Raw genomic sequence first — 15226 nt, forward strand, 5'->3', positions numbered from 1 at the left:
AAGAGGCACACAAGGAGCTGAGAGTGAGAAGGCGAAGGCGTGCTGCTGGAGAACTGAGGAGTACAAATGTTATCAGGCATCAGGAGGAAGGTCCTGCGGTGAAGATAAAGAAGGTTTTGGGAGGAGGCCATGGGGAAATAGTCCAGGGATTTGTAGCTGTCATGCAGCTGTTACAGGAAATACTGTACACAGCTGCAATCCACAGGGCCCTGAGCTGGAACCCGGAGTAGAGGGTGGGCCTGGTTTCCCCGCATCCTCCCAACTCGCTATTGGATACAAGAGGAGTTGACCTGGACTGTGGGTCCCACCAGAAGGGAAGGTCCCTGGCCTGTCCCCCGACCCACTAGGTGGGGATTGTTCTCCTCTCTTTCCCCATGTTGGCCAGTGATGAGGTTAGCTGAGTGAACAGCAGGCTTGAGCCATTAGCAAAATTGGCCAAACTGAGGGCTGCCGTGAATTTCTGAGGCGAGCAAATCTGCCAATAAGCGCAGGACCCACCAAGGCAGAGGAGGAACTTTGTCACACTATGTAATGATCTTATTAATTCTGTAAAATAGATCCAATGAACAAAAACTCTGCTAAAAGCTGATTTCAAATGAAAAGGGACATTACCTTCATTCCTGGCTCTTGGTTTGTTGCAGAGAGTACCAGCTGTTTTGCTTCCAATTTGTAAATAAAACTGAACTAGTCTGTTTAAAAAAATTAAAAAAAAGTGTTCTTACAAGAGAAATATAATACTGTTAGTTTTTGTTGTTGTTGTTGAAATGTCAAAACACAAATGCAGTATAAACAACTATTTTCCCTAAATCACGAAGATTTTTTATTTAGGTCATTATTCAGCGTTTCTTAATTTAGGTAAAATTTCCACCAAAATCAACAACCTAATAGGTCTAGGGAAGTTTTTCCCAAGTAAGGAGTAGTATGGGGTCTGTAGAGCAAACAGTGTTTGTATAGACAGCTGATACCATGCTTAACAAATGCACTGCTTGTACAATGAAATGTATCTATTCACTAACATTGAAAAAACTTTAATAGAATTAAAAAAATCATTCTGAAGCAGTTTAATGTGGTTTCATTATTGTGGCAATAAAACCACCTGGATTTCTATCCTTGTGAAACTACTGTCTAACAGCATAATACTGGGCTTTCTCGAAGGATGGGTTCATACAACTGCATTTGTGGAGATTTGGTAGCTCTTGTGAGAATGATATGGGAGAAAGACAGACACATGTATTATTTTTTGAAATTTTAGCAATAAAATTAAAATCCTAGTAATCCTAGTGCAGTGTTTATGCACAGATTGAAACATAGGAATTACCATACTAGTTCAGAGCCAAGGTCCGCCTACTCCAGTATCCTTTCACTGACAGTAGTTAGTCCCTGAGGCTTCAGATGAATGTGTAAGAATCTGGTAATAGTTGTGGGAAAATCTGCTCCACACATTAGCGCTGATCTTGATCCCTAATAGTTAGAGATTGGCTTAAACCCTGAAGTATGAGGTTAACATCCCTGCTAAAGTTTTTATTATTATTTATGATAACTCTGGATATTCCTGATATCCATATAAATGTCCAGTCCCTTTTTGAATCTTAAGTGTTTGGCCTCAATGACTTCCTGTGGCAACATGTTCCGCAGGTTAATTATATGTTTTGTGAAAAAATATTTCCTTTGATCAATTTTGAATTTCCCATCTTCTCATTTAATTGAATATTATGAGGCAGGGAAAACAGAAGTTCCTAATCTACTTTCCCTAGACCATACATTATTTTATATACTTTTATCCTGTCCCCCTTTAATTATCTCCTTTCTAAAATAAACAATCCCAATCTTTTCAATCTCTCTTCCTATTAGAGTTTTCCCATGCTTTTGATCATTCTCATCACCCTTCTCTGCACCCCCTCTAATTCTGCAATATCCTTTTTGAGATGAGGTGACCAGTGCTGCACTCAGTATTCCAGGGGAAGCCACACCCTTGAGGTATAAGATGGCATTATAATATTTTCAGTATTATTCTACATCCCTTTTCTTATTCACTCTACCATTTTGTTAACTTTTCTGACTGCGATTACATATTGAGCCGAGGTTTTCACTGAGCTGTCTACACTGATGTCCAGGCCCCTTTCTTGAGTTTATACAGTTGATCTGAACCCTGTATGGTGAAAGAGCAGTTTAACTTTTCCTCTCCAATGTGCTTTTGTTTTGCAGTTATCAGTATTGGATTCTGGTGTCATGTTAGATTTGGTGTTATGTTTCCCATTTGCATAGCTTCTTTAGGGGCAGGTCTTCACTATCCACCAGTATCGATCTATCGGGGGTCGATTTATCATGTCTAGTGTAGATACGATAAAATCGATCCCCAATTGCGCTCCCCGTCAACTCTGGAACTCCAGCTCGTGAGAGGCGGAAGCGGAGTCAACGGGGGAGTGGCAGCGGTCGACTCGCCGCCATCCTCATAGCCAAGGAAGTCGACCTAAGCTATTCGCGTAGCTGAAGTTGCGTATCTTAGGTCAACCCCCCCCACTAGTGTAGACCTGGGCGGTGTCTCCAAAGTTCTTCACAGTCCTCTCAGGCCATGACCAACCTAAATAACTTTATGTTATCTGTAAATGTTGTTACCTCACTACTCATTTCTCCCCGCTCCCTTTTCCAGACCATTAATAAATATATTAAGCAACAGTGGGACGTAGTGAAAAACCATGAGGTGCCCTACTGCTAATCTTTTGCCATGATGCCTATTCTTTGCTTTCTGTCTCCTAGCCAGTTTTGATCCATGACAATACTTTGCCTCTCCCCCCATGACTAATTAGCTTGTGTGGGAGCTTATAAAGTGCCTTTTGAAAAGCACTTACATAACAAAGTAAAATGTTTAAATAGGTTATTTTAAATATACTTATTTTAGTGGGTGAATTTGTGGGTTATGAAAATGAAAGACCATGGGCTCGATCCTCTACTCACACTGATTTCATACCAGTGTTTAACTCCATTCTCTTCACAGGAGGTACACCTGATTTGCACTGCTACCAGTGAGCTCAAAATCAGGGAGTAGGACTATAGGCAAGCATAATGTAGTGCAGGTGCTGCACAAGTTTCACTTGCACAGTTGTGCATGAATATCACCATAATCCTCTAGCCCTGTTTCTTGACTTCTCTAAACCACAGTTTGTACTCATGCTCAGTTGTCTCAAACTGTGTGTTGTGTGTGTTATGTACTGTATGTCTACAGGAACTAGGATGACACTAGCAAGGTCATGTCCATCTGAGCCTTATTCTGGATCTAATCCCATATGCCCAAAAGTGAACCAATGTAGACCCTCTGCCCCATGCCTTGGTTTTGAAAGCCACTACCAGACGTGTATATATCTGTATAATACAGTACTCGGGTAGTTAAACACTAGCTGGTGACAGATTTGAAAAAAATACAGTTCTATTGTAAAATCCCTTTTTTTATGACTAGTAGTTTCTCATGAAGATAGACTAGGAAGATGAAAATGTTATGCAGTAGGACCAGCCTGCCCAACCAATCTTTAAGGGTTTGGCCCAAAACAAGTCTCTGAGACTATTCCACAGCCATTAACAACAGAGTCTGCAACACAGATGGGAGCCAAATCAACCAATGAGCCAGATGTCATCACTTGGAAAAAAAATATATTCCACAGTTTTTATCTAGCTTCTGCAGCTGCCAGGCAGGCCCCATGTGTGACTACATTCACTGAGCTGATAGTGAAGGAAGCCACAGGGGAAAAAGATTAAGAGCAGGAGGCAGTGACTAATCAGTGATAAAATAGCATCCAGGTATCATATTGGCCGCCTAATGGATGTAAATACTGCAGGTGAAACAGTGTCCTTGCTATAGTGAGCCATGTTTTGAGAATAGGGCTCTTTACTAGTTTTAACAGTAGGTGTCACTATAGGCAATTAAAATTACTGGGGCAATTTTGAAACGCATGACAACTTTTTCATGCAAACCAGGAATGATAATAGTTTAAAAGTGTCAAGAAGGAGCTTCAACTCCAACTCTGTAAAGTTTGAAATATTTAAAAAAATTAAAACGGTTTCAAACTCTTTTAAAACCAGAAAGCTATCCATGTGAACGTCTGGAATTAAAAATGGCTTAGTACTAATGTGAAGATACTCCCTGGGTTTTACAATAGGTTTTCTGTGTGACAGGAGAAGTAATTATAAGTGCAACTTGCATATAAGTTTTACTATGATGTGTTTACTTCAGACATTATGCTCTGTTATTAACTGCATAAGATTCCAAAAATCTGATATGACCCATCAGGACACAGAACTAGGTGATCTCCTCTGTCACATGGTTCATGGAGTAGCAACTGCACACAAATACCAGCCAAACATGAGTGATACACACAAAAAAGGCAGCTGTGTTATGTTGCATGCTGCCCCCCTCCAAGATGTCAGCAATCTCGCTGAAGCCCCTGCACACACAATACAATATGTAGGGTTCTTTGGGGCAGTGAATGGGCTGAAAAATAGTGGCGTTAGGGACTGCCCACTCTATGTAGTATGATCCCATAGAAATCACCCAAAAATGATGGGGCAAATTGTTGCATTACTTATTCCTGACCCTACAGGATTAACTCCCACTCCAATTTCTGCACCCCTTATAAATGGAGGTAGTGTACAGCAGCAGGCGGGCAGACAACGGCTCTGTGGCTATGCTGTCAGGATGTACAGGACAGCCTGTGAAGAAGGAGGCTTTCTGCATGTTTGAGGCATAGATTCTTTATGGATTCTCTGGTTTTGTACAATTTCAAGGCCATACTTCCTGCCTGTTCCATCTAGAGCCCGCTGCTAAGCCATCCTTCCAGAGGGGTGAATGGATCACATTTTCTAGGCTGCCATTCCCTTGCATATCTTAACTTTTTCCCTTCTGAGTTTTTTTTTTTTCCAAGGAAGGGAAGGATTTTGCCAAGAGTTTTCAAAAAGAGTAATTTCTGCTGGAGCATGCTGCATTTTCTCTCTAAGATGCACCTTAATAATGTATTGGTTGCAGTAAAAACAAGAATGGTTCATACCCTCTCTCGCTTTACCGCTATAACAATACAGGGGACACAATGCTAATATACATACATTTTCCAAGAAGCAGTATTTACTATTGACCTGATATTTGTGGTGTCCAGAGGGACAGTTCTTGCTTCCCTTTTGCCGGGACCATCGAAGTAAAGAGATTTCCCATCACTGAGTGTTCCACAGCCTGTTCCAACCTGACCTCCAGTTATCTTGTACCAGAGAGGGCTCAGCTTCCTCTCAAACCTGTCGAACATCTCACTGTGATTAGGTACATTAGACACACAGGTTCCATGTGCGGCTTCAGAAGAAAAAAATATATAGGAGATGCTTTGTTGAAATAGTGCTGAACAGTAAAGGTCAGAGGCAGTAAATTGGCAAACGGTATTATTACTTCCACATATTAGACTCTTATGAGACAGCTTCATGATGAAACGATTGCACCTCCATTTAATCCTCTTTACAAACACCCTTTCTAGTCAAAATAAGCCTCCCTCCCCTAACCAGGGCCAGCTCCAGGGTTTTTGCCGCCCCAAGCGGTGCAAAAAAAAAAAAGAAAAAAGCTGCGATTGCGATCTGCGGCGGCAATTAGGGGGGAGGTCATTTGCTCCAAGTGGGAGTGAGGGACTGTCTGCCGAATTGCCGCCGAATAGCTGGACGTGGCCTCTCCGGAGTGGCCGCCCCAAGCACCTGCTTGGCAAGTTGGTGCCTGGAGCCGGCCCTGCCCCTAACCTCCCTTCTCAGAGTAGCAGGATGTTTAATTTTTCCAGTGAATGTTGCAACATTTTACGTTGATCAAACACAGTTTTTGCAAACAGAAAAGGTGTTATCCTATTGCTTCTGTTTAAGTGCAAAACATGTTAGTTTGTTGCTTTGCTGTTGTAGAGGTTCAGAAAAGTTGTATATGCAACTGGTTGTGTCAATCACAGTTTTTTTTTCTTTATAAAAACACTTGAAACCACAAGTGAACAGAATTTTCCACAGAAGGTCTGTCATAACATATGTTCATTCCTGATCACATGCCATCTCGAGGCCAGGGGACTGAAAACAGAAGGAATTCTTTTGAAGATTGGCCAAAAAAATTCAAAGCAGACTTTTTAGTTTATAATATTTTCTCCAGTGTTCTCTTTTATCTCTTTCTCTCTCTCTCTCTCCCCATTTATATGGATGGCAACATTCAAAGGTCGTAATGGTCAGAAAACATCACTAGTGTATGTGCGCTTGTAATGTTCCATTTTGGCAGTGTTGGATTTACTAGCTCATGAAATGTGCTTTTACGGAATTAAAAAAAAAAAAAGATTCTCACTCCAGACTTGTGAAATTTATGACATCATGTTTTTCCTCTATAGCAGAGAAAAATAATGAGATGATACATTTTAAACATTAGTTCATCATAAACATGCTTACAGCAGTCACATATAAATAATGTAGCCTTACCTGTATAGCCCAAGTCACAGAAACAGACTCCAGAGACACAGTCCCCATGACCACTGCAGTAATTGGGACAAGGCTCTGAGATGTAAACCCCATCTAAGCCAAAAGGGGGCACGTTCTTGTGAGAACTGCTCTCCTGGATCCAGCGGAATCTAGTCTTACTGTGAAGAAATGATAACCAAAGGCACAGCATTACTGCTGATTGCTTTAATATCCCTTTTATATTTCATCTGCTATCTCATGCTGAAAACTAAAAGAAGCGTTGCTAGAAGAGCCTTTATAAATGAGATACAAATGTGTGCTTGGAAAACACTGACCATTTTCTTTACATCCCTATATTTTTGTGAAATTTCCTTATGGATTTTCCTTCCAGACAGTTTCTTCTATGTATTGTGACCTCCTTTATTTCTCTGGCAGCACAATGCCCAATGTCGTGCACTGTGCCTGACGTGGCTTATCAGTAGGCAGGAGTGAACTGAATAGATGCTGTCTTTGTGATTTGGCTCCTTTTAGTTCTGCAAATAGCTTTAGTCACTGCTGAGCGGGTAGTTAAGTTTTTAAATTGCTGAAACCCATTTGTTACAGTACTTAATAAAAGAATCTAGTATTGACAAGGATGCAGAACGTAACTGATGGTACAGTGTATTTATGTGTAAAATGCATATAGAAATGAATATTCAGTTATTACAAGAATTAGCTAATATCTGCAAATAATTGTAGGTAAAGACACTTAAAGTACTTTGTGCACCTAACCAGAATAGTAAGTGTCTTAGTCCTGGGTCATATTATGGCCAAAAAACTATTCCTTAAAAACAATGGGCCAAATCCTCAACCAGTGTAAATTGGCACACTTCCATTATCTTCAGTGGACCTATACTAATTTACATCAGCTCAGGGTCTGGCCCATTGCTCAAGAAATTTGTCAATGAAAAAGGTGTCTATATAGAAAAATAATTTTTCTTTTAATCCTTATAATAATGATCAATTTGTAGGAGGATGACATCTGGGAATTTGCCTTGTCAGTGGTTTTACAGTTGCTAGTTAAAGGATCAGGAAGGTTTCCAGATGGTTTGTCTCCTGTCTGATGCTGGTCCCAGCTAGTTCTAACATCCAAAATGTGCTCATCATGTGAACCATTACAAGTTCCTGACTCTCCTATAGATTGGAAGTTGGCTTGGAAAAGATAGGTAAGCTGTGAGTAATGGCCACAGGGATCAGAGGTTAACTGATTTACCCAAGGTCACACAGGAAGCCTGTGGCAGAGCTAGGAACTGAATCAAGATCTCTTGTTTCCCACTTCAGTGCATTAACAACATGACCATCCTTTTTACCCTTTCTAATGTATCTATTGTTTTTTTTCTACTATCCATGACCATGGTATCTGAGTGAGGAACAAGAGGCATATTTTAATTTGTCAGCTCTCCACCACATTCCACCAACTAACCACACAGCATATTCCAGAAATAACCCCAGAAGCACAAATTCCCAATTGGTACAAAACCAATGCAATGTTGACACTTTAGGAATCACATAATACTCTCCCATCTGTAATGCTAATCTGCTGAATTTATGATACTGGTGGTAACTTTTTTCTTTCAGTTGTGCTGTTTTTTTTTCCTGATCATGCTACTGAACATAATGCCAAACAGATTGCTGCTATTGATTCTGTACTGCTTGTTTTGGGTAAATCAAATCAGCTAGTGTCAGATTTGTGTGACTTGGCACCTGCTTTTCTTGGCTAATTACTGAAAAAACTTGTTATGATACACACTGATAATTCAACTCCTCACAGTAAAGACACAGACTCCATCTGCTACATGACATGCCATATACGGAAAATCTTTGCAGTGGGAGAAGCATAAGGAGTGACTGGCAGTCTGACAGGGCAGAAAACTGCAGATAGCAATAGCATGGCTGCACTGAGAGAGAGTTAGACAAGAGAGCAGATGATCTCAATCGGTGGGTGGTATATGGACAGACAGGTGTATAATTGCATGGTAGCTTTGGAGAGAAGCAGGAGGGATATTTCTATGTGGAGAACTAGGGGTATGCCAGACTTCAGAGTTTTTATTTGAGGATGTGGGAAGGCTGGAAATGGAAATGAGAAAATTTAAATAAGTTCAAGTAGGATTCAGACAAGGCTCTCTCTTTTGGGGCTTGTTAGAATCTTTCTAAACCTTTGAGGTTTTCTCATTTATATAGACCACTCATCAAGTTTCTATGTGGGTAGTGTGACTGATGGGAACTACTGAAAAATCTAAGAGCACTGATTTTTCACCTGCATTTGCAATGGACTATAACTTAGACTTAAAGCCATCTGATAAAGTTACCTCTTTTGTTTTGGGGTTTTCTGGCTATGAATACAATTTGACTGATTGGCACTACTCCATAGTGGAGTCTTTATAATGTTTATCATTATCCGATGACATGGCACATTACATAGCTGCTCAAATACCCTTCCGTTTTTTTCGTCATCCAGTAGCAACTGTTTGCAAAAGTAATCCTGTTGAGACAGCTTATTCGATTCATATGACCTATCACTCTCTTGCTGGTGTTGCTGACCTAACTGATAAGCGTTAAGAAAAGTAGCACTATTATGAAAAGATTTATGTCAAATTAAAATGCGATTTTTATTATTGTTGCCTGTTGCCTTGTAATTTAATTTTATAGACTGTTCTGACACCTTTAAAATGAAAAGCTTTTCCCTGTTTTGTATGAGAAATGAATATATTCTTTCTGGATCATGTAGTTTGGTTTGGTAGTTTGCTAACCATCTTACTAGTATTGGCTCAAAGTACAGAAATCAAATTTACATGTACAGTAGAACCTCAGTTATAAACACCAGAGTTACAACATACAATACAACATATTAGGTATAACACTGTACTTGTATTTCTGCAATAAAGGACACAGACCCCAACTATTATTGGACTAGTATTCTGTTGCTTGTGTTCTATTCCTCTCTTCAACCACATACCTTATTTGGAACTGGAAGTACACAATCAGGCAGCAGAGACCCAACTTCCCCCCACCAAAGGCAAATACTGTACAGTACTGTGTTAAATGTAAACTACTAAAAAAATAAAGGGAATGTTTAAAAAAAAGATTTGACAAAGGTAAGAAAACTCTTTCTGTGCTCGTTTCATTTACCTTAAGATGGTTAAAAGCAGCATTTTTCTTCTGCATAGTAAAGTTTCAAAGCTGTATTAAATCAATGTTGGGTTGTAAACTTTTGAAAGAACAACCATAACATTTTGTTCAGTTACGAACATTTCAGAGTTACGACAACCTCCGTTCCCGAGGTGTTCATAACTCTGAGGTTCTACTGCATAATATAATTCACAGAATTAAAGACCTACAGTACCTGGCTGCAAGAGATCTTGGAATGATAATAGTAATTCTTGTCCACTCCTCAAAGTCTCCTGTGTAATACATGGATGGCTCACTCAGCTCCCGGGAACTTCCTTCACATCCTTTGATTCCAGGAGATGCAGGATAACAGCCCTCTTTCACAAGTGACCAGAACAGACCAGCATCATGGGAATATTGAAGGAGAACTGGAGCAGAACTACTGTACTGATTAGTGCAACCGATGTTCAGCTGTAAGAAATATGATAAAAGCAGAGTAGAGTTGATGAGGTGTAGAGACCTGCAGTTTTGTCTTTGGTTATCAGCTGCACCTAATCTGTAATTTTAAAATTTGTGAGGCAGAGTTCCTATCAAATATGGAAACCCAAAGACAGATCCCAAAACATAATGGTCTCTATTTCATACCTGAGGCATTCCTCAATAAAAATCTTTGCTGCATCTTTGTTGAGGTTGCTGGGCACATAAAATGTGATGCTTGAAAGTGGATTTTATGCACATAAAACATATTAGGTATAACACTGTACTTGTATTTCTGCAATAAAGGACACAGACCCCAACTATTATTGGACTAGTATTCTGTTGCTTGTGTTCTATTCCTCTCTTCATAAATGAAAGCAAAGGTGCATAGAAGTCCTTAAACAAGTTGTAGCACTGAGTCGGGCTGAAAAGTACTATGGAGAAGAATATTACATATCCTATGATGATGAAGGCAGTACAACAATATTGCCAATCCCAAACGTTCAAAAATCATGAGTCAGGCTCCAAAAAATTATGAGATTGGTTTAAAAATAATAATATTTTACATAAACGCATGACTCCAGTTGATGGAGTTGAAAGAACACCACCAAATATCATGAGATTTGCAATCAAATTGCAAGAGTTGGTATAAGAACCTGTACAGAATAGAAAAGAATGCACACTGAAATTCACTGTATCCTTCTTCTTCATAAAAGGCCCTATTCTGGATCTCTTATTCACATGAATCATCTCGGGCCTGATTGTGCATGACCCTTGTGCAAGTGGATAGGTGGGAAAGGTGCAAGGAACCTTCCTTACCCTATGCAAGAGGCTAAGATAGTCATAATCTCTGTGCATAGCTGCCCTCACAGAGGGGGAATATACTCAGGGATAATGCAGCTTGCACATTACACCTGCACCAGGAGGATTTGTGTCCCCTGAGACACAATCCGTCCCAACATTCCAAATACAACCCAATGCTTAGGGATTTGGCCACATACCACAATTTAGTCCATTGATTCCAGTTGGATTATGTATGTGAGCAAGAGGTACAGGATTAGTCCCCAATATATAGGCAGCTTGATTAAATTCAAACAGTACCACCAGCTCTCAGAAATAAGAACGTACATCAGACAAACGTCAACTACCACTTTCAGTTTTCAAATTATTTCAAGTGTAATATTTGAAAAACTGATATTAGCTTTTATTATTGACCTGTAGAAATTCTACATTACTATGAAATATTTGTAAAACAATGCCAAAACATTTATGACAAATTATGATAAATGTGACTATGCTTGGGTTTACTAGGCAAAATTATCCCCTACACTGGTATTCACAATGGAAACAAGTTCTCCAGGCACCTCAGTTACAAAGAACACTCCTTGTTTTATGAAGTACCTCCTTTGTAAAGTCTGGGCAATACATTGGCAATGGGGATGTTGGGGAACTAATGGAGAGGAATTTCATTCTGAAGGTCAGTCAGGGATAGGAAGGAAGGTGTATGAATCTCACCTCTCCTTCCAAAATAATAAGTGGAGGGCAGGAGACCTCTAGAACATGCCAGTGATGGAGCAGAACACCCTTTCGCAACAAAGGAGTTATCAAGAAGAGGAGTTCCTAGCTATAGCTAGTTAAATTATTCATTGCAAGAAAAATTTTCTGTGAAATTTTGCCATTTTTATCAAATAAGGCCATATAGAAAAGTCCTATAAAATGTAACAGGGATAACATTAATAAGGTCCTGTTGAAATTACTCTAGAGTCTACAAAACAGAAAATGCTATCCCTTCTGTAGATTTGTGAACCATCCTGTATAGAATTCTATAGAAGGGATATGGTTCTCTATTATATTCTATATGCTTATGCAATAAGGGAATTATGCCCAAATAAGATGTTTCATTATCTCACCAATTCTACCCCGACCATTCATAGGTGATGGCAAATGGAGAGAATAGGTTTCTAATTTTTGCTGGAGCAAGAAATACTAAATCCAAAAAGAAATAGAGGTTGAATTATGTTAAGCAGAAATTATTCAACTATTTCACAAGGATGTATAATTATTAAGCATGGGGGGAAGATGTACAGTTTTACCTATATATCAATAACTTTTGGACTGCAAGTGATCACAGACAGTTAAAATCACTGTGCCCAATCTAAGCAAAGTCTATGATGGAGTGCTCATCTTACGTTTAATACTCCACTGCAAATATCTGACAATCTACTGGCAAGCAGGTAGTAATACATACCACATCCAGACTGTAATTATTACTGTCTCTATTTCCCTTATAACAAAAAGAGCATGAATAACTTCTATGGTTAATTTTAATACTGTGTAAAACACAACATTTAGGACCTGATTCAGGAAAGCACTTAAACATATGATTAAAGTTAAGAATGGCAATGGAACATAAGCAGGTTGAAGTTAATCACCCGCTTAAGTGGATTCCTGACCAGAGAGAGACTTAAACACCTGCTCAACTACTGTCCTAATTTGAGACCCTAATCAATACACACACAAAGGAAAGAGTTATTATTGCTTCAATAGATACTTTTTTGTTTGTTAGTTTGTTACTTTGCTAAAAGTTTCGAGAATGAAAAGCATTTTAAATAATGTCTGCTTTATTTAGACTATACATCATGCTTGGATCCCTGCTGAGTATAACACTTACAGAATGATGATTTTGTCACTCAAGTAGAAAAAGTGTCAAAATGTGATTAGCATATTTTTCTGGTGAAATGGTATTTACATAGTTAAGTGTTTTTTGTTTTGCAAAACTGTCTTAGGCACAACACAATGAACACTGATTTATGTAATGTACTGTAGTCCTCAGATGGTATAGTATTTTATCATCATAACTTCTAAATGGAATGAGATTATTCTACAAATTCCCTTACTCTAGCCAACTTCCTATTTATATAGGGTGACCAGATGTCCCGATTTTATAGGGACAGTCCCAATATTTGGGGCTTTTTCTTATATAGTCTCCTATTACCTCCCACCCCCTATCCCGATTTCTCACGCTTGCTATCTGGTCAGCCTATATTTATATAACTGTGGGAATTATATTGAAAAGCTGCCTGTAAACATCTGATCTCTTTAATAATTCTGTTTGTAAATTATTCAGTATCTGTATCCACCAATTATGTAAGGACCATGTATTTGTGGCTAGCTCATTAAAATTGCATTGCAACCGACCCCCAGAATTCACCAATGGGATTTCATTATAAACTCAATAAAATTTTGATTAGGGTTCAGAAACAACAGCTTGTCAAAGCAAATTCACTTCCTTTTGAGTTTATATTCTGATGTATTGTCACAGCAAAGAAAATTTTGTAAGCCCTTTAAAGAAGAGAATGCTAATTGGAGCCTATATTCACTGCCACAATAAAAGTTAATTATTTAAAAAATCCACATTGGAGTATAGAACAGCTTGTAAATTCTTAAATACTTTCAAGTATAAAAAAATGTACTCATGCCACATGGAAGCTTTGTAGTGACTGGGTCCCAAATGGGATACAGTCTCTCTCCACACCCCACACCCCATTGCAGTAGCATTTCCTGATACTGAATGGAATATAATGACACTTCAGAGGCTTATTAAAAATATAACACGTTTTTAAAATTTATTTTGGTGAAACAAACAAAGCTTTCCTGTTCTATAGTTGTTATCCTTTTCTTTCAGAAAGCAGGGTCTTAGTTAATAGAGTACGACAACGTATTTATGTCCTTTGCATCTTTTACACAGGCAGAAATGGGAAGGATGTTTTTCCACCTTTAATCTTACAAGTAGTTCTTATTCATATGAGCAGTCCTGTTAAGATCACTATGATTGCGTGGGTGAGTAAGAAATATTTACATGAGAAAGGGTTGCAGGATCAATGCTCGACACCTCAACCTGAACTGGAGAGATCTGAAAGAAAAGAATACCTTGAACTGCAGGACATATCCAGGTTTCAGTGTTAAATCCCGAGTCACAGCAAATCGATCTCCATCTGATTTACCAAATATCATTGCTGAGGGAGTGGCAGAGCAGAAACTTTCATTTTTGGTCATCCCTTCATTAGCCAACATCAGCCACACACTGAGCTGGTTCATAGGGTAATCAAATGCTGGTTTCTCATAAAAGTTCTGGCAGAAATGAAAGAGACATCAAACATCCCACCACACAATGAAGAAACTTTCAAACACTCTTTTCTATCTCGATGAACAGGGAGTTACGCGTGTAAATCACTTAGCACCAGGATTAGGTGCTCCACATCTATTATGATAAGGGTGATACAAATACCTAGACAGACAAGGATATACCTGCAAATACTTCAGTTTTCTTTAAAAGCAGTCAGTAAATTCAAAGAAAACTCATTAAGGTACCTATTTACCGGCATTTCTTATTACCTGTGGTAATGTTGGGTTAATGACAGGAATGATCTGCTTCTGCTTTTCTGACAAAATGATGATATCATCAATGGCCCACTGGTCATAGCCTTCCCCCGAAAATACCGGCTGCCACCAGCGGAATCTAGTACAAGGAGTCTTTGCAGCAGCAGGAAGCTCAAGATAGACAAATCTAAAAGACAAGATTTTAGCAGAACTATATAAACACTCAGTTCTTAAAGAGACATATGAAACACTGTAGAATAGAGGGTGGAGGCCAGAAAAGGTAAAATCTGTTTTACAGGTGGGAAGCCTTAGAAATCTTCCAAATCCTTGGAAATCAGCTCCCAATGTGTAAAATGGGGATAATGATACATCCTTTGTCTTGCCTAGCACAATGGGGCCTTGATTTCAGAAGGGCTTGTAAGAAGCTACTGTAATAAAAACAATAAATAACAATAATCTAGAAAGCTATCATTGAGAGCAGGACTGTTTCATAATAATTCTCCATAGCAATATCAGAAGACGATTCCAGCAAATTAGGCATTCCCTTTTTGGTGATATCCTTAGGGCAAGTATCTTTCTGATAAGTATAGGAATAAGAATAACAGTAACACAAAGAGTTATTTTATGTCCTACTTGAATAAACTTCATTCAGTACCATTGACTTGGACATATTAGAACTATGTCTTATGTGTAAACAGAGACTATTTTAGTCCAAACAATGTCATATTTTGAACTAATTAATTAGGATACACATTTTGGCTGGTTCTTTATTGAATAG

At 38.8% G+C, this 15226-nt stretch overlaps 1 protein-coding gene across 2 annotated transcripts in view; it reads right to left on the reverse strand.

Annotated features, from left to right (window-relative positions):
* Window positions 1-15226, reverse strand: part of RELN (reelin) — a 438814-nt gene that overhangs the window by 83878 nt on the left and 339710 nt on the right. For both annotated transcript variants that reach the window (XM_034766139.1, XM_034766147.1), the window contains exons 26-31: window positions 14464-14635; window positions 13999-14199; window positions 9827-10062; window positions 6466-6623; window positions 5122-5329; window positions 613-689 (exon numbers count right to left, since the gene is read on the reverse strand). In XM_034766139.1, coding sequence (XP_034622030.1) covers window positions 613-689; window positions 5122-5329; window positions 6466-6623; window positions 9827-10062; window positions 13999-14199; window positions 14464-14635 — 1052 coding nt within the window. The remainder of the gene's footprint in view (window positions 1-612; window positions 690-5121; window positions 5330-6465; window positions 6624-9826; window positions 10063-13998; window positions 14200-14463; window positions 14636-15226) is intronic.

The sequence above is a fragment of the Trachemys scripta genome, chromosome 1 (genome assembly GCF_013100865.1).
Source record: "Trachemys scripta elegans isolate TJP31775 chromosome 1, CAS_Tse_1.0, whole genome shotgun sequence".
In the NCBI taxonomy this organism is placed as follows: domain Eukaryota; kingdom Metazoa; phylum Chordata; order Testudines; family Emydidae; genus Trachemys; species Trachemys scripta.